The sequence below is a fragment of the Anticarsia gemmatalis genome, chromosome 18 (genome assembly GCF_050436995.1).
Source record: "Anticarsia gemmatalis isolate Benzon Research Colony breed Stoneville strain chromosome 18, ilAntGemm2 primary, whole genome shotgun sequence".
In the NCBI taxonomy this organism is placed as follows: domain Eukaryota; kingdom Metazoa; phylum Arthropoda; class Insecta; order Lepidoptera; family Erebidae; genus Anticarsia; species Anticarsia gemmatalis.
This window is the reverse complement of record NC_134762.1, coordinates 4,546,834-4,572,286: the sequence shown is the minus strand read 5'-3', so window position 1 is coordinate 4,572,286 and position 25,453 is coordinate 4,546,834. Positions and strand designations below refer to the sequence as shown.

Sequence of the window (25,453 nt, the reverse complement as noted above, 5' to 3'; positions counted from 1 at the left end):
TTAATGAAATTACTGAGCCCCACATGAAGACAAATATTCTTCTGTCTACATTATCACCAGAACTCCATGAAAAATTATGTGATTTAATAGCACCAGACGAACCATTGAATAAGACATTTAACGAAATTACTGAAACACTTGACGACTACTTAGACCCAAAACCTAGCAAATGGGTTCTACAACATAAATTTATATCGAGAACTCAAAAATCGGATGAAACAGTAGCGCAATACGCCGCAGATTTAAAAAAGCTCACTACCAACTGCGAATTTAAATGTCAACACTGCCAGAAAAACATTTCAGAAAGCTTTTTATCTCTTCAACTCATAAGAGGATTGAAAGATAGCGACGCACGTACAAAAATTTTACAAGACCGAACAGTATGTACATTTAAACACCTGACACAGATTGCAACATCTATTGAAATGAGTAAAGCAGAAAATACATCAATGCTTCCGAATGAACAACCAAGTAGTGACAATATCAATAAAATTTCCACTGATTCCTACAATAATTCAAAAAAATCTCCTTTTAGAGGAATCACACCAAGAGATTTAAAAGGGAAATGTTTCCGCTGTGGTTTAAATCACGAAACCAAGAAATGTAGCGCTATAAACATAACATGCTATAAATGCAAGAAGGTCGGACACTTAGCTAGTGTGTGTCTACAACGGCGCTCAGATGCGAAGCCCAGTAAGACTACACCGGATATAAATCAATTAAACGACTCAGCGATAAGCGATGATGATGAATGGAATGATATTAATGTTATATCTGGTGAAACATCCGAAAAATACATGATAACGGTACACATTGAACATGCTAAGATGAAAATGGAATTTGACACTGGAGCCACACTTACTTCTATGTCATTACGAGACTACAGAAAATTGAAAATCGGCAAAAGAATCTTTAAAACTAATATAAAACTCAAAACATATACCGGCGAAGTAATCGAACCTGCAGGTGTTGCATACGTTCAATGCAGATGCCAAGGAAAAGAATTCCACGGTAAATTATACCTCATCAACAACAACGTTGACCCCGTTTTTGGCCGGAGTTGGATGAAAGAACTCGAAACTCTAAATTTAGCAGATATAAAAACTTTACAGCAATCAGAAAATCTAGAATTAGACCAGCTTTTGGAACTTTACAAGACATCAGTATTTCGATCCGACTTAGGCGAAATACCCAATTACAGAGGACACCTAAATCTACAAGAAAACACAAGACCAATTTTTATCAAACCACGTAGAATACCGTACGCTTTAAAAACCAAAGTGGATGAAGAGATCGAGCGACTATGCAAACAGGGTGTCATCACGAAAGTCGACCACTCTGATTGGGGTACTCCAGTGGTACCAGTTGTCAAACCGAATGGGAGTATCCGATTGTGCGCTGATTATAAAGTTACACTAAATAAAGTCATACAAGATGAACAATATCCAATACCTATGATAGAAGATATATTTGCAGAGATGAACGGAGGTAAACTATTCTGTACACTCGACATCACCCAGGCATATCTCAACATGACAATGGATGAAGAAAGCGCAATGCTACAAACACTAAGTACGCATCGAGGCACTTTTAAGGTGAACCGCCTAATGTTCGGCGTTAAGGTCGCGCCGAGCCTTTGGCAGAAATTTATGGATAAACTCCTTCAAGATCTCGAAGGTGTAAAATGTTTCTTTGATGACATCATCATTCAAGGCATCAACAAAGAACAATTACTACAGAGACTTAAGCTCGTGTTAGACAAACTAAAAGAAAGTAACCTACGAGTAAACAAAAATAAGTGCCACTTTTTCAAAACAAGCATCGACTATTTGGGACACACTATCGACAAAGAAGGTCTACACAAAAACAGAGAAAAGATTAACGCAATAATTAAAACAGAACGCCCAGTCAACACCGCAGAATTGAGGACATTTCTTGGAATGGCAAATTTTTACAACAAATTTATACCCAACCTATCATCGATCACGAATCCACTGAACAACTTACTCAAGAAAGAATCTAGTTTTCGATGGTCTACAGAATGCGAACAGAGCTTTATACACATTAAAAAAGAAATTCTAAGCGAAAGAGTACTTATACATTTTGATCCCAAGAGGCCCTTGGTTCTTGCAACAGACGCATCTCCACTGGGAATCGGAGCAGTACTATCACATAGACTCCCAGATGGAACAGAAAGACCGATAGCATTCGCTTCCAGAACACTATCGGATAGCGAGAAGAAGTACAGCCAAATTGACAAAGAAGCTACTGCCATATACTGGGGATTGAAGAAGTTCTTTTATTATTGTTACGGTAGAAAATTTATCCTAGTGACAGACCATAAACCACTGACAATAATTTTCCACCCACATCAAACGTTACCAGCAATGAGTACAATGCGATTATTCCACTACGCTCATTTCTTATCTGGATTTGACTACAACATTGAATACAGAACTTCGCCTAACAACTCAAATGCAGATTACCTATCCAGGTTCCCAGTAGAAAACACAAAGGCAAACAAAATGGACCAGAATTACAGCTTTCAACTTCAACAAATACATACCATTGATGTCAACCCAAATATCATAGCGAAAGAGACAAGTATTGATTCCGATTATACACCATTAGTACTCGCATTACAAACTGGCCGATCACTTAAAACGCTCGGTTACAATGATGGATGTATACTAAGAGGAACGCGAGTCTTAATCCCAAAAACATTACGCGAACGAGTGCTGGACGAACTACACCTCGGTCACCCGGGCATTGTGAAAATGAAGCTACTGGCCCGCAGTTTTGTATACTGGAAAGGAATTGACAATGATATCGAAACAAAAGTTAAGTCCTGTAGAACATGTAGATTACAACAAAATGAACCAGAGAAAGCACCACTACACCACTGGGAACACCCAAAGGGCCCCTGGCAAAGGCTTCATATTGATTTTGCCGGACCTGTTTACGGATACTATCTTTTAATAGTTGTAGACGCATTTTCGAAATGGACAGAGATTATACCTACTAAATCAACGACAAGCTCTTGGTGCATCCAAAAATTGAAAGAACTATTTTGCACCTATGGAACACCTCTACTCCTTGTCTCAGACAATGGCCGACAATTCGTATCGGGAGAGTTCGAAAAATTTCTAAAAGACTGTATGATTTCGCACAAAACCTCTGCTCCATACCACCCTGCAACCAATGGACAAGCTGAACGATACGTACAAACAGTCAAGAGAATCTTACGAAGCTTAGAGGGAGAAAGGGGTAATCTTCAAGAGAAACTTGTCATGGTAAAAACTCGCCTCAGACGGACACCAAACTTGAATGGTCAGACACCTTATCAGTTAATGTTTGGAAGAGAAGTTCGAACAGCATTACACTGCATGTTTAGAAACACCCATAAAAAAACTACATCAAAACATCAAGAGATCAAGGTCAGACAGTTGGAAGTCGGCGAACGAGTACAGGCCCGTGACTACACGAGTGCTAAGCACCATTGGCAGTTTGGTACTATCACAAGACGTCTAGGCCGACTTCATTATGAGATCCGCACCGACAACGGCGATGTCTGGCGCCGACACCTCAACCAGGTGTTGGCTGCATCTTATATTCAGCAGAACAGCTAAGAGGTTAGGAGGGGAGAAATGTGGTGAACCTAAACTCCACCTAAACTCCTTCTACTCTATGGTAGATGCCATATATTAATCATATAACGATTTGGCATTCTCTGTCAATAAATATATCAAACACGTAATGCTCGTATTTTATTAATACATAATAAAAACTCTCTCTCATATGAGGTATCATCATCTACTTTTTTCTTTTCCCACTGCAAGACTTCTGCTTCTGCGACAGGCATCCCTATTGCGAGCTATTTTTGTGAAAAGGAACGCTTCCTCACCAATATTAATTGTCAACAACCGAACCCTAAAGAAATGTTGTAAAACAAACTGAGCAACGCTCCAAGCGAGCTCGATGGGAACTAAGTTTTCGAGTAGATTTAAATGTCAGATTATCGATACTCTATAGTAACAAACAAGTATCGAAAACCACTCTACTATCTTTCCTTTTTCTTTCCTAGTAAATACTTAGTATATTTCTGCTAAACCAAGTACTTCAATCCTTAAAAATAATGAAAAAGCCATCATACAACAGTTTCAATGTTATCGCATGCATGTTGTAATTATGCATGCGGTAATGTGTCGCAACTCATTGTTGCTGTTTGCTATTGTGTCCGTTTGTAAATGTACCCCCCCTCCCCCCACTCCGCTAGTAAGATTACATCATAACCAAACAATGTACGAAAAATTATTTTCATAGATTTTTCGACGAACTAAATTTGAATACTGATAAAGGAAAATATTGTGGATAAACTTGAAATATTATTATATGCTACACGTGTCAGTATGTACGCGTACTTTTGGCTTCATAAACTAAGGCCCGGCTATGGTTCGTGAAAATGAAATTTCGTAAAATATTAAAGGTGTTTTCAACTTTTCCTTTTCTATTTTGACATCGAGTTTGCATTATCGGATAAGCATGCCTTATATTTCTGTATATAGTTCTACCGCTTGTTTAACGGATAGAATTGTGATAAAAAGCAAACGAAATATCGACGAATATTCGTTTTTGTTGATTATAGTAAGGTTTCTGTTCGCACGTGTTTCAGCTTTTGTATCAACATGGACAAACACCGGTCGCCATACCATATCTTACGTTTCACAAAAGATGTGACGAACTGTGACACAACTGTTCACAATTTAACGTTAGATTCGGAAAACATGTGTATCTACTTAAATATTTATTACGCAATTTCGTTATTACAAAACAATTATCCTTCTTCAAAATATTTTTTCTTACAAAATTTTACAAAGGAACATTATCTATGATTCGTTTCTTTCCAAAAGAATTTAGCTTAGCAACAAGAAAAAAGATTCTTTTAAATTACTTCATTGTTTCATATTTGTTTCGTAAAATGTATGAAATATGATCGTCGATTTACCAACTTTGTTTGTCTCAAATATCCAATTACTTGTACATCAGCAACATTAAAGCATTTAGAAGTTTATAATTTTAAAACCTCATTAACATCTCCTATTACAGTTATATTGTTATTCTTAGAAAAAGCTGTACAAATATTACAAACTAATAACATGTATGTGGGGGCAATCGACCTTTTTACGTAGTTTTAAATATGAAAAGATACTGGCCACACTTGTTCTAACAGAAAACCTTCAGGGGGGCTATCACGTATCTCAGTTGTCAAATATTTGAAAGCCACTATACTGTACATTGCTTTCTTACTTAGAATGAAGTGATTAACACGTTACGTCAAAGCAGCAATGTACTGAATAGTGAGCATCAATTTGACATACACTAGTTGTCAAATGAGATACGTGATAAGCCAGCAGGAAACAAAGACTGGTGTAGAAAAACTTAGAAAAAAGTCATTTCCGCGAGTCCATTCTATTGATTGTTAGTATAAATCTTATTTAGAGATACTATAATCGTAATATAGTCCTAACCGTTTCCCATTGATTCGTTCCGGTCTAACATTCACTTCTATGTGGGTTACTGTGGCTAATAAATATTGAATGACTATTAATTTACTAAAATAGCTGTCCGATTTTGTTATGTAATGCTTAAAACTTGTATCCTTTCACTAGTATACCTACCTACCTAGCTATTAATGTCTTATTATATGAAGATAGCGTAGAATTATGTATATAAATGCTGATTATTCTGAATACATAAATCAAATTACGCGTTCTAAATGTGCATGCTGACATTAAATTCATGAACACACCTATTCAATAATTCCTGTTTCAATTTCAACATAACCTAATACCTGCCTACTCTATCTTTCATATACAATAGGATGCTATTTATAAAATTCTATTTCCACGTGTAATGTCGGTAACATGATCAAATGTCAAATAAACAAGCCAGACGGAGGAATTCTGATTAAACATTTTAACATCAAAGGAATGCATAATCGGTGTTTTGTTCGAAAAAAATACCATCAACTTTCGTAATACGAATTGCGTCGACAATGCGAGTAACTTGGCGTGAAATTTCATTATCAAGGGTCCGATTGAACCTTTAAATAAAATACTCGACATGTCTCAGGCTATAATTAGTACAATAGAAGTGCTGTATTTTTGGCTGGTCGATAATTTCCATCGTCCTGGGTCTGGGCCGTTTTAAGTGTAATGAAGTGTATTTCGGGAAAAATCAGTGATATTTACACCGACATAAATTGTTCTAGCAATTTCAATGTTAATACTTGGTTGAAAATTGTGTCTGAAACGCCTTAATATAAGTGCGATTGTTCCCAACAGAAAAATATATTGAAAACCTGATGTTGTCATCATGAAATCGATGGTACTTCAAAACTTTTGTAGGCAGTCGTCTCCAATTACCAGCGGAGAAGACTCTCTAGTAAATTACACTTAACAACGTGATTAAAATTTATTCGTAGTCCCGTATAATCCAATTTCATTCATCCTCGTTCAGGCTCGCTCTGCAAGTGAATCCTATGCATAATACACTGAATAACAAAACGCTGTTTTGTTTGTAAAGTCTGTTTTGTTTTCCATTGTGTTCGTGTGTCCAGTCATAATTATCTAAACGTATTAAGTTACTTACAGTTACATCGGTAGCGAAATTATCGCGCCGAGCGTTTTACGAGCATTGTTTTCGTTTCACAATAATAAACATACGCGCACAATCGCGTTATTGAAAACAAATTATTGTTTGACAGGAAATTAACACTTATTTGTTGATTTTTAAAAGTTATATTTCTTTGTTCGTGTGTTGTGGTGTACGTAGACAGTACGGTATCGCAGTGAGTCACGGCGTTTAAGCCCGCACGACCAATCGCAAGGAATCCTCATTGTTTTAGTTCAAGTAATTAACCATAGTTCCGAGATATTAAACTTCACGCGTCGTAGATCGTATTTTGATTTACGTTTTTGTTTAGAAACTGTTTTAGTACGCAAAAAGTCTAAAACAATAGCGCTAATTGAATGTTTCATTACATTATTAGTCATGGTTTCGTTGCTATCGCTGTAATGCTGTAGTAATGAAGTCTGTAGTGGTACAATAGGTAATAGAGAAACCGGTACAAAAAGTGCAATTGCTCAAATCTGTATAAAAACACAGTTCTGCATAGATGTTTTCAAGGAAATCATTTGCTTTCGATATTGCGTTATTTAATACCTAGCTAGTTGGTTTTTGTTTACATTCTTGACATATTTTTATTACGCGATATAAAAGGATTATTAAATAGGTTATAAATGCTTGTTATTCACACGGATTTTCCTCGATACGGCTGCCTCTTTTACACTGCACTTCGTTGGAAATACATAATAATATGTAGACAAATACAGAAGAAAAATTCTTAGGCACACGGATTTTTTGCTGTCTAAACAAATAATCAAATTTTTATGTGTCCTACCCACGTGTTCTAGTCACATTTAAGACCGAACTTAAATAGTATGGTTAACAAATATACGATTACTTCGACTCGCTTCAACCAGTTAATTCTAAAACATCTAGATAATTCCAGAATATTCCACACACATTATTCCACTACAGTAACATACCTACTGATTCCCAATAACACACTGTCACAAACTATCGGATCAAACTTCCATTCTAATCGAGTACACTGAGCAGGGAGCCGGAAACATTGTTAACTATTTGTCATTTCAATCACGCTGTATATACGAGACTGTATTACATAATGTAAAAGGTGTGTGTAAACAGAACAGTATATTAATGTGATATATTTCATAGTTTCGTTCATTTGACGAATAGCTGTCGGTTAATTGAGAGACTAACTAGCAAAACATTGTCTATTACGACGTTCGAAAAGCGCTGTTTATCAATACTTTTTAGTTGATTTTGAGTAATTAAATAAAGCTTTACATTACTTTTGAAGTCACAGTCATCTTCATCATCTCAGACAAACACGTCGGGAGGTTTCACGTATTTCAGTTGACAAGTATTTGAAAGTCACTATGCTATACATTGTTTTCTCCCTTAGATTATAGTGATTAACACATTACGTCAAAGCAGCAATGTACAGAATAGTGACGATCAATTTGACGTACACTAGTTGTCAACGGAGATACGTGTTAAGCCCTCAGACCCATTATGCCTCCTCTATGGAATTCTCCAGAAGAAGAAACTCCTTTTTTTATTTCCTCTTATTAAAGGTGCACGGAAGAGAAAAGTCTCTCAAACTTTTAAGGGTATATTTGCCTCTTTTCTTTCCAAATTGATAAACACAAGGGTAACACAAATATTGAATGTTAACAATTTTCCTTACCGTTAGTTCCCTTACGAAAAAATGTTTACCATATTTCATACAATCTATTTATTTGTTAAACAAAATTGCATATTCATCTTAGAAACGTTATTTATTTGGGAGCAAGTCGACGGGGACATTATTTATTATCCAACATGCTTGGGAAATTGTTATAGAATCAAATCTTTTTGTAACCAGTATTTTTGATACATTGTGATATTTTTAAGGGATGCTTATTTGTCTGATAGAAGTGATATCTATTGACAAATTGTCCATAATCTTTTGCATTTTGTCCGGCACATAGAGTAGGGAATTATCATCTAAAATTCTAGAATAATATCACGCCTATTTCCCAAAGGAGTAGGCAGAGACCAAATAACGCTACTTGGTACGATCCTTACAAACTTAACTTGCCTCATTCACATCCATACATCTTGTCATAAAGCAGCTATCTGGTGGTTAAATCTTTTTGGGCTCAGCAGTTTTTGAGATGTTTTCTTCACAAATGGACATAAATCGTATACTATTTGTATGTTAAACGTACTCTATAGACAAAGTCGTTCCAGTTTATTGACGTGGAATATAACAGTGTTTAACGTCGTGTCTGACTTAATGTATAAGATTTATGCATAATTATCTCAGTTCTAGTTCATAGTACACTTTGTAATGACACGCAAGTAGGCCGAGGAAAGGTCGGAGCAGCTCATAGGCGACTAAAACAAATAATAATAAAACATAAAAAATTAATAAAATAGTAATAAATATTCTATAAGAAGATAAAATAATAAATGATAGAAACAGGTGGAAATCCAAAGTAAAAATGCTCTACGCGCAAGTGAATTCGTCTGCGTGAGAAGGTTTCTCAGGTTTAAACTATCCGTGTATCTAATGTCATCGAAATCCTTACAAAAGTATAGGCGTGATTAAGTAACAAACATCCACCCACTTACTACGTGGGAAAGTATTGTGATAATACAGGTATCTGCACAAAAAACTATGATTTGGGTAATTAATTTTAAGTACAAAAGTAGTTTCCGAAAGCGAATTTATTTTAGGAGGCGCTCATAGCCAGTTGTGCTCACCTGTCGGTAAACGATCTGTGGGTTAAGCAACCGTCGGCGCGGTTAATCCATAGATGGTTGACCGCATAGTGGTATTTGAACGGAGCGTCTTCGTGCTTCGGAGGGCAGGTAAAAAGTCGGTCCCGGTTGTTGTCAGTTAAGATAACAGTCGTTAAGCCATGTCAAAGGCCTTTCGGGCGGCTTGAACAACTTTGACACCAGGTTGACCACTAACCATACGATAGAATAGAATAGAGAGCGAATTGATGAATTCATTCACGTCTTACCTGCCTACTTATACCATAGTTAACGTTGGTATTTGCAGTGGCGACTTATAATTTTAAATTTTCGTTCAATGGTGGTGTTCATTGAATAAACATTAGGCGTCAAGGCCTCATCTGTTCCTTGCTACAGACATACAGTTTTGTTTGTTGTTCTTTGTATACTAATGATATGTATGGAATTTCGACAGGAATTGATGCTTGCAGTTTTGCCTTTGTTTCGAAATAAATATGGTGTAGGTTTTGTGTTGCTGTTTATAGTGAGTCGTGCTTGGAACAATCTGTTAAATATATTGTAGAAATCTATACTAATATTATAAAGCTGAAGAGTTTGTTTGTTTGTTTGTTTGAACGCGCTAATCTCAGGAACTACTGGTCCGATTTATCTTCAAGTAGATAGCGATCTATCTACACGGATCTAGGCCTATCTATAGTATGTAGAGATGACATTTTGCCCAATAACCAAATCGTAAAAAATACTAGTTTAGCAGTGTATAAAGAATATGAAGATAGTTTAATAACAATCATCGTAAATAATATTAACTTTAGGTACTTAATTAGACTGTCAGTATAAAAAAACACACTTCTTTAATTAAGTATAGTAATTTTAATTTCTCATTAAATGCTCCCTAATTTGTCTCAAACAAGCGCTAATTACCCTTAAACCAATGTTAATGAACAGGCTAATTAAACGTTATGACTAAAAGATACATTTAATTAAGTCTTTTATGTACGAGAAAGGAAATTGTTTAAAAAAATCTTCGTAAAAGATTAATGTTTCTTTATTGATATTTTTGTTAATTAATATTTTATTAATTAGCTTACTACGTGGAAAACTCACGTGCCCGCACCGCGCACGTGATTTTTCACTAAAATTGTCTTTATAAGCCATCTTAAGGCACATCAGCACCAATCTGGTTAGGAGTCGAAGTGGTCACCATGGCCGAAATCGATCGGCTAGATCATCATTGTCAATTAGCGTACTAAACAAGCTTAATGCGTAAATTAAGGAAAGTAATTGTCTGAATGCTGTACTCATGGACTCTAATTTCCATATGGTTCGTAATGAGACAGGTAAGTGACGTCACACAGGATCCTATTTCCATAATTCCTTGTGCAATGTGTTTCAAATGCACCATCAAAATTAGATTATATTTGCCTGTCTGTTTTAGTAAACTAATAATTAGCTGGCACGCGCATGTGTTCAAAAAATCATTTCTCGTTTTATCTATTTAGTGTTGATTATTGAAAAAAGAAGTTTACTTTGACTCCGTGCCTTCCACTATCCCCATGATCAATTTCATTAAAATCGGTTCAGCTGTTTGTGAAAGACTATCAGACAGACTGCTATACAGACAGTAGGAAAGCTACAACTCAATAGTATACCTTTCTTCAGATCCTTTATAAATCTGACCTTATTTTACTACATCTAGGGGGTGAAACTCTATTCTCTATAGTATTTTTTCTTAAGAATAAAGGTAATACCTTGACATCGTTAATAAACGTCTATCATAGTAACAATACATGTCTCTTTGTATCCAGAACCTTTATATGTAACATTATACCTGTGCTGTGACAAAGGATGTATTGAGAATCTATCACCTACATAAAACAAGAGAGATGGCCGCTCATACTCAGTTACACACTCTGGTTTAGTATACAACTAGTTCAATGAACTTTAGTGTTAGTTTAGTGTTGTTCTGGAAATTCAGGTTTGTCATGAATTCGACGCCTTGTCCCGTGTCCATGTGACTTTCTGGCACACAGGATGGTCCCCGAATTAATCATATCTGATTGAATCCTACTTTTAGCACAAATAATTCACAAATGGGTAATCGCTTAGTGGTATTCAAGTTATGTTTCTCTGGGGACACCTTAAAAGTCTAAACAAACTACTATCAATTTAAAAGCAGTCTATAAATTATTTTGTAGGCATTTAGAAAACTTTGAATCTGGGTTCACCATACAACAGACATAACGCAGTATCAAAATCTGTATCGCAGTTGTTCAATTTAAAAACAGTCTAGGTATAAGTTATTTTGTAGGTCTTAAAATTACTTAGAATCTAGGTTTATCACAGCAGACATAACAAAAGTCTATCTAAAAATCTATATCTGAATCATAGTCTCCAGACACAACAAGTTGTCAGTCTACTGATATCGTACATTGAACTGTGTCCCACACTGAGTACACGTACGCAAAAATCACACCGCGATTAGGATCTCGCGTCGTGATTGTGTTTTAGGGAAAATACCGTATGAAAATAACTAATTATCTTTCTAATAAACCTCTTGTAATCTGTTATTAGTCATACAGTAGGTAGTTTGGCTTTTTCATTCATATACAGTTTTAAAATTGATTGAAAGTGACAAAAGACTGAAATTTAGAGCTTACTCGACGTTTATTGGTAAGATAATTCCATTAAAAATGCGAAATTTTGGGTGCTTGGATGGATGTTTGTTACTTAATCACGCCTAAACTACTTAATAGACTTTTGGTGCAAAGATAGTTTATAGACTGGATTATCACATGAAAACCTTTTTACTATGGTTTTATTACATATTATACAGTAGAAAACTTATGTAACTAAATATTTACATTAAATTATTAAAATTAAAACTATATATATTCATTGACGAAAAAAAAATAAAAAATAAAATGAAAACAAATATATAAAAAAAAATTAAGAATATAAAACATTAAACATTTTACTATGGTTAAAATTTCCACGTGGGAAACAGAGTTAATGACTAATATTTAATAGTTAGTTTTATAACATTGACGTGTGCAAACGTTTATCTTGAGGACATCATCACAGATAATATAGTATTAAAAACTAACGCAATTGTTGAAATAGTGTGGTAATGTTACTAAAATAGCAGCTTTCGATTTTTTTTCTTGATTAGATTCTTGGGATTTGTAACACGATATTTTAACTTAGTATGATGTCTTATATAATAAATAATTGATAATTTTCTCTTTCTTTTTCTGGGTGCTTCATTTTAACAACTGAGTTTTACAGGCTGTATGCTGTTTGTCTCTCTTCTTGAATATTGTCTTGGGTAATAAGCCCTATTTACATCATAGTCTTAAAATGCCTATTTCTTGGCTCCTATCTAGGACCTAGGAAAAAAAATAGTCGATCATCATCTAAAGTGATACGTGAATTCTAGATGCTCGAATAGGTCGTCCTAACAATCTGTGGAAAAACACCTACTATTTATTTCGGCAGATCACGTTTTCCACAATACAACTGTTCTTATTCGCTAACGAGCTTCCTAATTACATATTCATGACTATATACGATGGCAGCGGCTGGACAGTTTACCAACTCAAATACATTTGTTAACATCTAAAAAAACAAACACGCAATATGCAATTTTTAAAAGGGCATATCCCACAATGCCAAGACAAGACATAAGCCCTTTTTCAACTGCATTCTTGAAGTACACACTGAATCATACAGTAGCAGATTAAAATATATTTGTTCATTTCTCTGAATTACTGAAAAGTGATTCAACAAAGTAAAAGTAAATAGCTCGTTACGTGGAAAATATGCATTAGTTGATAAATAATGAGACAGAATTACGTAATTCGTGAGTCATGCGAATATTTGGAGAGAAATTCAGCCTTTATATGTAACATATGATAAATATATGAAACATTTACATTGCAGTCAACATTGTTAATTGTTGACAGATGATTCTTACAAATATGTTGTTCTTCTACGTAAAACTTTAGATATTTTCTTTACAATACGTTCTGTATGTATGTACAAATACAGTCATACATACATACAAAAAATCACGCCTTCTTTCCATAGGGGTAGACACGGACCAGAGATTCTACCACAGATTCATATTCGATTTCACGACTACTCATCAACAAATCCGAATCACTATACTATCAATAGCAATCAGAATCACAAATGTACTTCCAATATTTCACGCAAAGAGTATTCATGGAATACCGTATAATCCCTACAGGCTATCACAGAGTATTTAAGCTTTCAAAAGCATGCACTCGCACGGACACGGCGCATTCAATATTAAATGCAACGCTGTTCCTAGAACCTGACCTATTTACCTTGTAAATTGAACTGTATGTCCTATTTTAAACAAATGACGTCTCGCTCACCCTACTGACCTAATTTTGTATGTATTGAATCATTTTGGTGCCTAACACAGGTATTTAATTGTTAATGACGCTTCAAATATTAGGTCGGGGAAAAAGTCTTTTCGCATTATAGAATGTATGAACTTGTAATAAAATGTTTTCTCTACATAAAAAGCTCGGTATTTGGATACCTCACGAGCTCACTGAAAGAAACCTTATGAACCGTGTACTCATTTGTGATTCTTGAAGCCAAAAAGATTTTATTACAAGTTCATACATACTATAATGCGAAAAATCTTTTTCCCGGACCTAATATTTATGCAACAAGTAACACTACTACATAAGTAACATAAAGCCTTTTTCAATAGGGACAGGCAGATACCAAAGAAATATATACTCTTAGTAGAAACTAAGTTAAACTTAGGTATTAGGACTTAAGTCCACCGCCCTAGCCAGGTAGTTCCGTTGCCGTATGATGATATACATCGTTCTACAGCAATAATTGAAAGTATTTTATCCTTATTCACAGTGTTTGTGATTAGTCATTAGGGTCATTAACCTCATTAATTCTTGTAATTAATTATTATTATAACTAACCGCAATTATGTGGTACAGGTGAGTAGTTATACGTATGTTTTTCACAAGATTTTTTAAAGAATAACTTGTTAGGTATGTAGTAATATTATGAGAAAAAATAGCCTTGATCTATTGAATAATAGATTGGTATTTGAAACTGTAGCTTGATTTTCTACTACTAACGACTAGATAGATATTTGGTATCAAAATCTCGTCAGCGCCTCTAGCGGGCGCCCTAGGAACAATTTTTTGCAGTTCCTATTAAATGTCAAACGCTCGATACTCGATAGTAGACTGTAGAGAATCGCGCTACTGCTATAATAATATTATTTATTATTAAACAAGCAAAAAAATTAATAGCCTGTCAAAAGTAATAAATTGATGTAATGTGTCTAGTCTGTTTTTATTCGAAGTCTTAATAACACAAGGGATTTGAAGTTATAAACTTCACTTAGATAATATTTTCAACTTTGAAAAATATTGTTGTTTATAAGTTTAAATACAGACACATAGATCTTACACTTGGCTTTAGAGGACGAAACCTTTAAAAAGGAATATAAAAATCATCATTTTTGTTCAGTCGTTTTGTCATGTCGGGGTTAATTTTCTACATTTTGACGTAACTCTGTAGATAATTAACCCTGACTTTCACCACTTCTGAAGTAGCGTCGGTTAGCTTATCTGTAGGAATTGTCAATTGTTTAACACATGTAGTTTCACTTTATCTATCGAATAAGTTATCTGACACTTATCACGAACTAGTCGTGACTCTACTAAGTACGATTGTTATGAAACATTTAATTTACTTTTTGTTTGGAACTAACTAACGTCGTTTATTATTTTGTAACACCATTTTACATTAACTTAATTGTAAAGTAAGGATATGCTAATTCATTCATGTAATCATCTTTTAAACTATATTCGTACTAAGCACTTAGGGTATAGGGTGATTGTCATTTCCATTTGAACATCCCCTGTAATTGGGGTTGGAGCGGTGCCCGACGAAATTGCAATGAGATTGTAGCCGTCACACGTATCCTTGTCATTGACACTATTTGATGGTATTCACAGTTCCACGGATATGTAGGGAAGGCTTACTTTTTCATGAATTTTCGATATGTCAAAGTAATCTAGCAGTAGATTAGGTTCATGTTTGGATTGGACTAACCCCCGGTTTCTGAGTACATTTGACGCGTTTTTTTAATAAGTTTTAACGCTATTGAATAAATAAACTACCGCTAAATGTACCTCAGAAACCGGGGGTAAGTCCCTGCGATTTAAAAAAATACTAGTTTAATATGCCTTGTGTTTTAAGCATAAGAGAGAAGGTTCGAGTTATGAAATTTCTTTTGCAGCGTCAGCGGTCTGCAGTTTAGCATAATAAATAGTTATACACAATTACAACACTATGGGAAATATCGGGCAAAGTGCATTTTAAAGCGACCAGCAAAATAAAAGATATCCTTCATTGTCATTTCATAAAAAGTCCTTGTTTTGGCTATCAAAATACAACATTTGTATAGATAAACATGATCAAGCAGATATATCTGTAGAGCTGATACGATATCATGACATAGCATTATGAGATGATATTACGTATGCTAATGACTTCTTTACTATGTCAATGTGTCAGGTAACAAGTTGTTTAAACTAATATTATTAGTATAATTCCTATTAACAAGTCACTTATTTGTTTGACTTCTAATAAGTAAAGCGCTCATAGTATGGCTGGGAATCATATGAAGATGGTATGGCAGTATTTTAGCTAAACTTTTGTGTATTTTCGAAGGTACTTAAGGGCGTTGGCCATTGATGCGAATTAAAACAGTATATAGCGTGTTTTTCTACCGTCGGTACTATCGGCTATCGAGTATCGAGAGTTGACATGTAAAATGTACTCTAAAATTAGTTGCTACGGCACCCGCTAAAGGACACAAGATCCAATCAGCGGGATCTTGTGGCTTGAAAAACTCTTACGCTATGAAGATCAGTAAATTATACGGTAAAATATAAAAAAAACCTATTGTTTACCTCATTTTGAGACAATCGCAATTTGTTTACAGACAAAACGCACTTAAATGTTTTTAAATAAAATTGTTTTGTTCCGCAGAATGTAAACAATAAGTAAATAATGGCCATAAATAAATAAAGCCAGATAATAACAAACAATACCTACCTTATTTATTGGTGATAAAACAAATAATTTATTTAGAGATTCTCGACTCCTGCGCCGGTGTTTACTGCGTCATGAAAAGATAATTTTATAATAAACTAAATATATAGCAAACCAAGGATTACTTTATATAAGTGTGACATATAATCAGGCCTTTCCCGTAGACCAAAGAACGCCACTTGTTACGATCCCTACAAACTTCCTTTGCTTCTTTTACATCCATACACCTCCTCGTACAAGACATTACTATTAGTACGATATTTATAGTATTAAGATTTCCAATAGTTTACAATATAAGCAAGTTTCTCTGGAACCCTTAGTGTAATGACCTCTTCCAATCAGACCCGTACAAACTATTGTCCCACACCCACGCTTCACCAGTCACCAGTCACTGCTAATCACTTGATTGATTGCCACATACAATTACGCCCTTTACGACGACTATATTTATAAAATAACCAATTTTGAAATTGCATTTTCGATCAATTAGACTGTATTTATTAAAGTCATATCGTAATAAGCAGGATCAATTGTTGGCACTGATGATAGTCGTAAAAGGGTTTCTTCTTGTGAAGGGCTGTCAAGAAATTCACTGTTCACTTCTGCTTGATGCAGTAATTGCTTATAACAGTACTGTTTGAACCTATTATTGTGGCCGTCAAATGCTCAGTATTTGAGCAGCCTTTCGATGGCCAGTAAGTTAGAAATGACAATCATCATTAAAAAGTAGTTGCTGACTGTCGTTAAAAATAAAATAGTCCATAAAATTCTATAATTTGTCTTACTTTCTGTAATACTTCCGGTACTTTTGCACTCAAAGTTGATTCAAAATATTGTTTACGATGATTTAACAAAAGTATTGTTTTTACATTTTTCAAGTATAGTCACTTTCTAATCTTAGTTCGATAGCCGCTTGGCCTCAGATAGTCTGGGTCGATTATTCTCAGAATGACTCAATAAGCCCTTACACGATTTTATCAACAAATTCCATCCTTATCACGTAAATATTTGTTTAAAGACAGATCAAAACACCTCATATCATATGTTTTTGAATCGATACATTCTAGAAGACGTTTCGTCATAGTTATCGTGACTACTTTTGTCAAATCGAGTTTATCGAATCGAGATATGAATACGGCAGTGCACACACGAACAAAGGAAAAAAAATAAACGTTTGTGTTATGGCGATTTAGAATTTAAAAAATAAACGATAATCATGATGTGTGCAATTGCATTGTGTTTGAAAAAACACAGCTGACAGAATGATACGAAACACTACAATTTGATGACAATTACGACAGGCAATGTTTTTGTTCCGTATGATTCATAATTTCTTGATCTACAACTTGAAATAGTATATACAAAACCTGTTTCAACATGTAGTATCAATAAAACGATTGGTGATCAATAAAACGAAACAGTTTTCGACGGTTTCCGGGTACATAATATTAAAGAGTAACAGTCACGCAAAGATCCAGTTTCTGGAGAGGCCTTGCAACTATACTTTAGTCCATCCAGCAGTCTATCCTATTAACTGTGGGATACTAAGTGGGAAAGAGACAGAAGTTATTCTATAAGTGCATGTCAGAATGCAACTGAATCTTGTCTAAAGGTGAAAGATGTCGCCTTAAAGACTGGCCAGTCATCACGACAGATAATATGTAGATTTACCAAAATCACTCTACTCACGATGATGTCGCACAATTAGTATAATAGTTTATTGACCCAGACGCGATGACCAGCGTTTTTCAATCATTTGTTAAATTATATAAATCAAATAAAAATAAAAGTATTATCCCAAGGTGACATGCCACAGACATCAGTAAGCAGGTTATAGAAGAAAACTGGATATTATATGCAATGTGAAAAGCTTGCATCGTATAGCCAATATACTTTAATTTCCATATACAAGCTATAAAATACAAAATAAATAATATACAAGCATTTGACATACATTAGATTCTCTAAATGGAGATTCCCGATCACAACAACTAATAATTGACGAGATTTCTGGGCTTAAAAAAGTAAGACACCTAGATATGAAGTAGCTATAGATTGTAATAAGCCAACCATGATGATTTCTACGTCTAACGAGTAGTTCTTTAGGTAAAAAAAGAGTAAATTATTGACTACTCTTAAACCCTCTTTTTCGAGCTAGAGGTAGATTCAATAATTGTAACGACTATCATAAGTGTCAGCATTTGATCTAAATTATTTGATTTTGATTTTGAGACAATTTTTTGAGCAAATTAGAAATTCGTCAACATAACGAATTTCTTACTAACCAACCAATCAATGTAGTATGCCAAAGCCCTCGTCCATTTACATAAAGATACAAACAAATCAGATATTACATATTCAACACGCTTCTGACGGGAGCCTAATCCAGCTAGTTACCGTCCATATGCTATGCATGCATGCACACTGCATGAGACTGTATGCGAGATATGCATGCGAAGACTTGCATTCTGTAATTGAGTATATCGATTCAATCATGGACATGGAATAAATAAAGTTGGATTGGAATATTAAAGTTTTGTAACCACCTGTGTGTAGATGGTTTTGTGAAGAAATATTGTTTTGTGTATCGGCCGTTTAAGAAGTTATTTTGTGACATTCCTGTAGGTCTCTTTCTAGGGTTATTTGTATTTTGGTAAAATGGGATTCGCAATTTAATTAAATAGTAATTGTTTACGTATAAAGCGTTTGTAATATACGTAATATTGCGTAATATACCTTGACAATTAGATAACATCATAATTACTTTTATAGAACATATCAGATTATATTTGTGTAGATGTTTTTTTATTATTACAGATAAAAAAGTAGCTCAATATACGCGCTGTACGTACGAATTCTTATAGTTTTCAAATGATTCAGATCTATTGAGTATAATCGTATCAAATACGAATAATTTACACTTACATAGATTGTCATAGATAGTGTTATCATGATGTATATGTGTACTTTTACTTGCAATGGGGGTACCTACATTATAGGTTATCAATCAACAAGAGATATTATCTTTCACAAACATTTTAAATCTGTGTCTAGCCAATATTTACGCCTAGGTCTAATGTCTAATGATAATGTAATCGTAATTGTTAGATTTTATCAGTACAAGCCATATCTTTGTTAAGATATTCTAGGACCTTCCTTCGTATTGGTTTTGTTGATGCATTATGCTCAAAGTGATTCATAGTTACTATGCCGTAGGTTTGAATTAAGATTGTCAAATAAAATTAAAATAAAAGATGCCTTTTTAGGGTACCGTACCCAAAGGCTAGAACGGGGACTCTATTACTGAAACTTCGCTGTCTGTCTTTCTGACATCAGGCTGTATCTCATGAACCGTAGTAGAAACGGTGCTTTTTCACCAGAGATGTGCTATGCTGCGTTGCTGCATGGGTTTGATATTCATCAATCGTATTGAGTGCGCGAGTCTAACTCGCACTTGGCCGTTTTATTTAGTTTGATTTTTGTTCTATATCAATACTTTTGTAATGTCATAATTGTATCTCCCTTGTAAGGCGTATCTAGCAATGACAATATTATAAGTGTACAACAGAAATCCTTTACTTCCTCAACGAAACAAGCATACAAATTGCACTACACTAACTTTTGTTATTCATCAAGAAAATTACATTACTTAGTTTACTAAGCTCGAGTGAGAGGTCCGATAAAAACAAGTTAATCAGAAAGGGACAGAATTATGAACTGTTTTACCGCTGCTCTTAACAACACATAGAAAATATATAGGAGCTTGGCATAGCGATTTATGTAGTGAGTGGCTTTGGCTGTGTGCCAAGCAACCTCCGTCAAGGCAATCTAATGTGAGGTTGGAACATCGATGATGACTAATAACAAAATGGGCGGGCTTTTTATCTAATCTATTATGTCTTAAGATCTCAGAGAGTTTGGTGTCGTATTATTGAAGTATTTGACATTTAACTCGACACCAGATCCAAATATACCGTTGTCTCTATTACAATGAGAATTTCATGAAAATAACCTTTAACCTTTCATTGCCTTCGTCTGAAATTGACATGACATTTATGACGTCACGAATATGTATATCGTGGGTATGAAAACTACACTCAGGCTGTTACAAACGGGTGAACTACGTCATAGTCAAAAGAATCATAGGAATCTGACAATTTGTAAATGCGAGCAAGAGACCCCGATACCATGACATGACTTAGTTCGCACTTTTGAAATGGTCCGAGTATAACAACAGCTCTTGTAAACGATGCATTAAAAACCTAACTTTTCTGTTATCTAATATCTGTATTTCCTTGTCCACAGTCGGGTAAATACGGTGAGGGCTACATCGGGTCATCGCGCGGGGTTGCAGTCCACGTGCGTGCGAAGGGCGCGGGCGGTGAACGAGACCATACGGGCTGCACCTGGCCCCTGCTGTCAGCCGCCGCGCCCAATGACCCGCTGCCAACAGAACCATGGGTCGCCGTCATCAGGAGAGGGAGTTGTAACTTTGAAATTAAAGTAAGTACTTTTTTATCGTATGGTAAGTGGTCAACCTAGTGACAAAGTTCTTCAAGAAGGCCTTTGACATGGCTTAACAACTGTTATCTTAATTGACAACAACCGAGACCGACATTTTACGTGCCCTCCGACGACGGAGACGCCCAATTCCAATACCACTGCGGTCACCCATCTATGGAATGACCGCGTCATGGTTTACTTAATTCACAGATCGTTTACCGAACGGATAATTCAAATGGCTAGGGGCTACAGTTTATCTAAACATTATACTGTCTTGATCCGATCCAAAAGCTGTGCCCTCTGACTTGAACCGGTGGCATTTGGCCGACTTTCTTTACATATATCTAGGATAATCCTTGGAGAAAACGAAATCTGTAAGAATAAATAACTCGTACATCAAAAGCTAATGTCTCATACGCGGGCAAGTAATTTCAACTTAGACATTTTTTTATCCAGCTGTCGCTCCATTACACAATATCTTTCTGACTTGAGTCACGAATTCACGATCACACACTACTTAAAGCAAAAGAACCTAACTCCTCAAACATTAGTCACTAAGTACTTAAGTGTTTAAAAATAAACACAAACTCAAGTGGTGACAAATCAATTAATTCGGTCAATTACAAGTTCATGAAATGATTTGCACTTTATGTAGTACATTCTAAAGAATGTCATTGAACTCTTAAATAGAGGAATTTGGAATTAGCTCCAATAAATTTACAAATAGATTCTATTGGACAACTCACACATACGTTATCTGATTCTAAACTAAGCGGAGATGGTTACCAAATAATTGATAAACATATTTATATATTTTTAAATACATACTTAGATAAATTAACAACTAGGCTCGGAATAGATGAGTATCTACCCGGAACAAATTTTTATGTGATTAGAACGAGTGTTTTCATCACATAAATATTATTGTTCCGGGTGGGATTCGAACCCACCACACGCGGCACTACGGTTATTATGAAAGCGAGGTGACCACGTTAACTACAGCGCCAAACGCACAATTAAAATAGGTTTTAAATCAAAATAATGACTCAATTGTATGAATTGTCTAATTGCGATATTATTATGTATGTATGTATTTCATATCTACAATCAGATTGGGATTATCATCGTTGTCATACGATGCATGAATCGTTTAATATTGTCACTACGGCTCTATCAACGCACAAAATGACGTGAAAATTGTACTGTCAAAAATTTCACTAGTTATTCATATCCTTCATGAAAATTCTTAACGGGCTTTTTTTGAAAACAATATCCCACATTTAGCTAGTCTGGTAGAATAAAGACAACTTATTCCGTGATATGAAAATTGCCTACTTGTAATAAGGTAACAGTATTGAGTTAAAGTTACTCACTTGTATGGAAAAATACCTAATTGCAGATACATACATCACACATATATCACACCGCCTACGGGTCTTACCTGACGTCTTAAACATAGACGTGTCTAGACTGTAGGGAAATAACATCGGAAACGGTTTAGACAACGTCAAGCGCAAACCTCACCCATATCATATTCAACGTGGAACGTTTCCACCGTCTTACTCTGGGAACTTAGCAAAGGTAAGACTTTGTATTGTTATACGTCGTCACCTGCAGACGGGAATGAGTTATTACTTAGATGAAAATTAGTTACAACTTTATAGACAAGTTTCTGGATGGGTAATGGATAAGTGACGGATAACATGACTAATAGATATGACATCTAATGTGTCAAAAACATTCATAATATTCCATACGCTATGCTAACCGGTAATCGTTCAGAAGTTTCTAGTTCTACCACTTCTTATGAAAGGTCCCCGATTCATGTGAATTTTATTGAATTTTACATATGTTTAGTGTCTTGCTAACTAGCGAGTAGAGAGCTTATGGTTTGTCCAGTATTTAAGGGTAAAAAAGACTTAAATTACATAGAAATCTATTTAGTAATTTACCAAAGAAAGGTAACAGACAGACGGGGTTTCGCAATTATAATATCATTCAATTTATTTATAGTATTAATCCGTAGTAAGATAAGTTGTTAAAGGTTAGTAATCAGACCCTTTCAGCTTCCTCCCACGATGCTTCATTTATTATTAATCGTCTCAGTTTCTAACTCAAACGACTAGCTGATAAACTGCAAATTCAGTTGAAACTTTCTAGTTTAAGTACTTTGCATCTTGCAAAGATAAGCCATTAGGCTGATTTTAGTCTTACGCCGACGGCACGCGCACCGTCAGCGCTTATGGCCGAGATATATGAACTTCTAGGAAGCGTTTTTAAATGACGCGTGACGCGACGAGTGGTCAGCGCCGATAGCTGCTTTCAGGCGGTCAGTAAGATACTGATACGCGCTGAGCTATGAGCGCTGACGGTGAGCGTGAGACTAAAATCAGCCTTAGAAATTTTAATCTTTGGGCACAAGATTTTCTCTTAAAACTTTGCCTACGCCTTCGCTATTTCATGGTCCTTTGGTTGTATTACTATGTTGAACCGAACTAAAGCAGCTTATAAACCTTTATTTTCCTTCATAAACTGTCATACAAAGAGGGTTATCCTACGAATTCTTGCTCATCAGCTATAATGAACTAAATCCCTCTATTATTTTTCTCGGAGAAAATATAAGCAGATAACCACAAATATTCTCTTATCATTAGCCAGGATTTGCAAAATAACATTACATTAAATGTACTTATGGATATAAATTTAATATAATATATCTGTAAAAATCAACTAAATTTATTCATTGAATAAATTTAGCCGTCAGTGTTAAAATTGGTCCATAAATTGTTATTATTTCAGAAACTATTAGTGGATAACCAAGAATAATATTGTAATCCGCCATAAAGGGTTGGCCTTTTATCCAAACCCCTAAGTAAACTTTTGTATTTTAATTATTCTGGAAATGATTATGAATTTCCTCAAATTCGTAACTTTAAGGTTCACCTTTTCTCAGAAATAGAAATTTAGCTTTTATGTGAGAAAATACATTATGTAATTGTAAGTTGATTAGTTAAATTACTTAGAAGCTGACATTTACTAGATTATAATATAAATTAATTAGAAATAACGTGACGATAAGCTGGTTAATTACGACATTTACTTATCAATTGTACACTAACTCGTGCCGCAAATTCCTCTATATAAATAGAAAGATTTCTGGCCTTCGTTTTACTTTTCAAGGTAAACCTTATTTGCCTATATTATTAAGGACTCAAGACTGCCTCCTTCCAGGAGGAAACTCTAGCCCCCTTCCTTATTTCAGGAAGGGACCCCAGCCCAGCAGGGACACTAATGAGCTAAAGTTATTATATGTTATTCAGAAGTAGTAATGTTTAAAAAAATACATTTTCTTCAACTGTTTTTTAGTTGTATGAACATACAAAATTACTCTGTTATAATCGTGTTATTATAATTAATATCGAAATAAATAAAAGCCATAAAACATTATGCAACAGTTTATCATTATTCGTGCAGATTATTTGTGACAAAGGCATTAAGATATCGAAGATTGATGGCTAGATAACGTTCTAATATTGTCTTTATGAAGCATGTGTCAATAGAGAGGCAATAAAACTGGTACTTGATACGATAGCGAAGCTAGAGCGAATGTTATATTGCGTTTTAGTCGATTATTGTAAGCTGTAGCTTAGATTTTTGTGCCCTTTTCGTATACCTGTATTATGATGAAAGTATAGACAATCGAAAACGTTTTTCTAACTAGTAGTATAATGTGTATTGTAGTAGTATTTAAGTAGATATAGCATTGACAGCATGCCTGGTATATGCAATAAGCTCGTCCGATTACATGGGACTAACTTTGTTAGTGGCGAAACGTGGGTGTATTTCGTGCGCCTCTGCCCACATTTTCGGTACACAGTTGTGATGTTTTTCACAAGCCATTAGTAAAGTTAGGCTTTATTGCAATACTAGGTTTTAACTAATTTACGATCCAACTAGAGAAAAACTATACAGATAAGCTTATTGTAAATAAAATATTTTATACTCAAATATATTCTCTACTGCAGTGAAAGCGCATTCTTTAGATACAATTAATACTGACATCTCTTTGTTCAACCATTCCCTTTGTAAAAGTGCAGCGGCAAAGGTTATGTTCAGAGAAAAAAGGGCGTAAGATTTAACTCAATAAAAATGACTTATGCCTTTCTGACTTCATTGTAAGATGAAGAGCAGACGTGTTATTGTTGAACTGTAGTTTCAATACAAATTGAAACTAAACATACGGCGGTTTAAATTATAGCTCAACAAATACAAATTCATCAACATTGAAGATAAACACGAACTAGTTCACAATTACTCTTGGGAACGACTGTAGTAGACTACGGACTGGAAGCGTAAAGGATATGTTGTGAATTGCGAGTAAGAATATAAGTAAGAGAACTACTAAGTTAAAACATTTCGAGATATT

The 25,453-nt window shown here is 34.8% G+C and overlaps 1 protein-coding gene across 5 annotated transcripts in view; it reads left to right on the top strand.

Moving 5' to 3' along the window:
• Positions 1-25,453, top strand: part of LOC142980432 (E3 ubiquitin-protein ligase goliath-like) — a 107,405-nt gene that overhangs the window by 64,870 nt on the left and 17,082 nt on the right. For all 5 annotated transcript variants that reach the window (XM_076125807.1, XM_076125809.1, XM_076125805.1 and 2 more), the window contains exon 3: positions 20,830-21,027. In XM_076125807.1, coding sequence (XP_075981922.1) covers positions 20,830-21,027 — 198 coding nt within the window. The remainder of the gene's footprint in view (positions 1-20,829; positions 21,028-25,453) is intronic.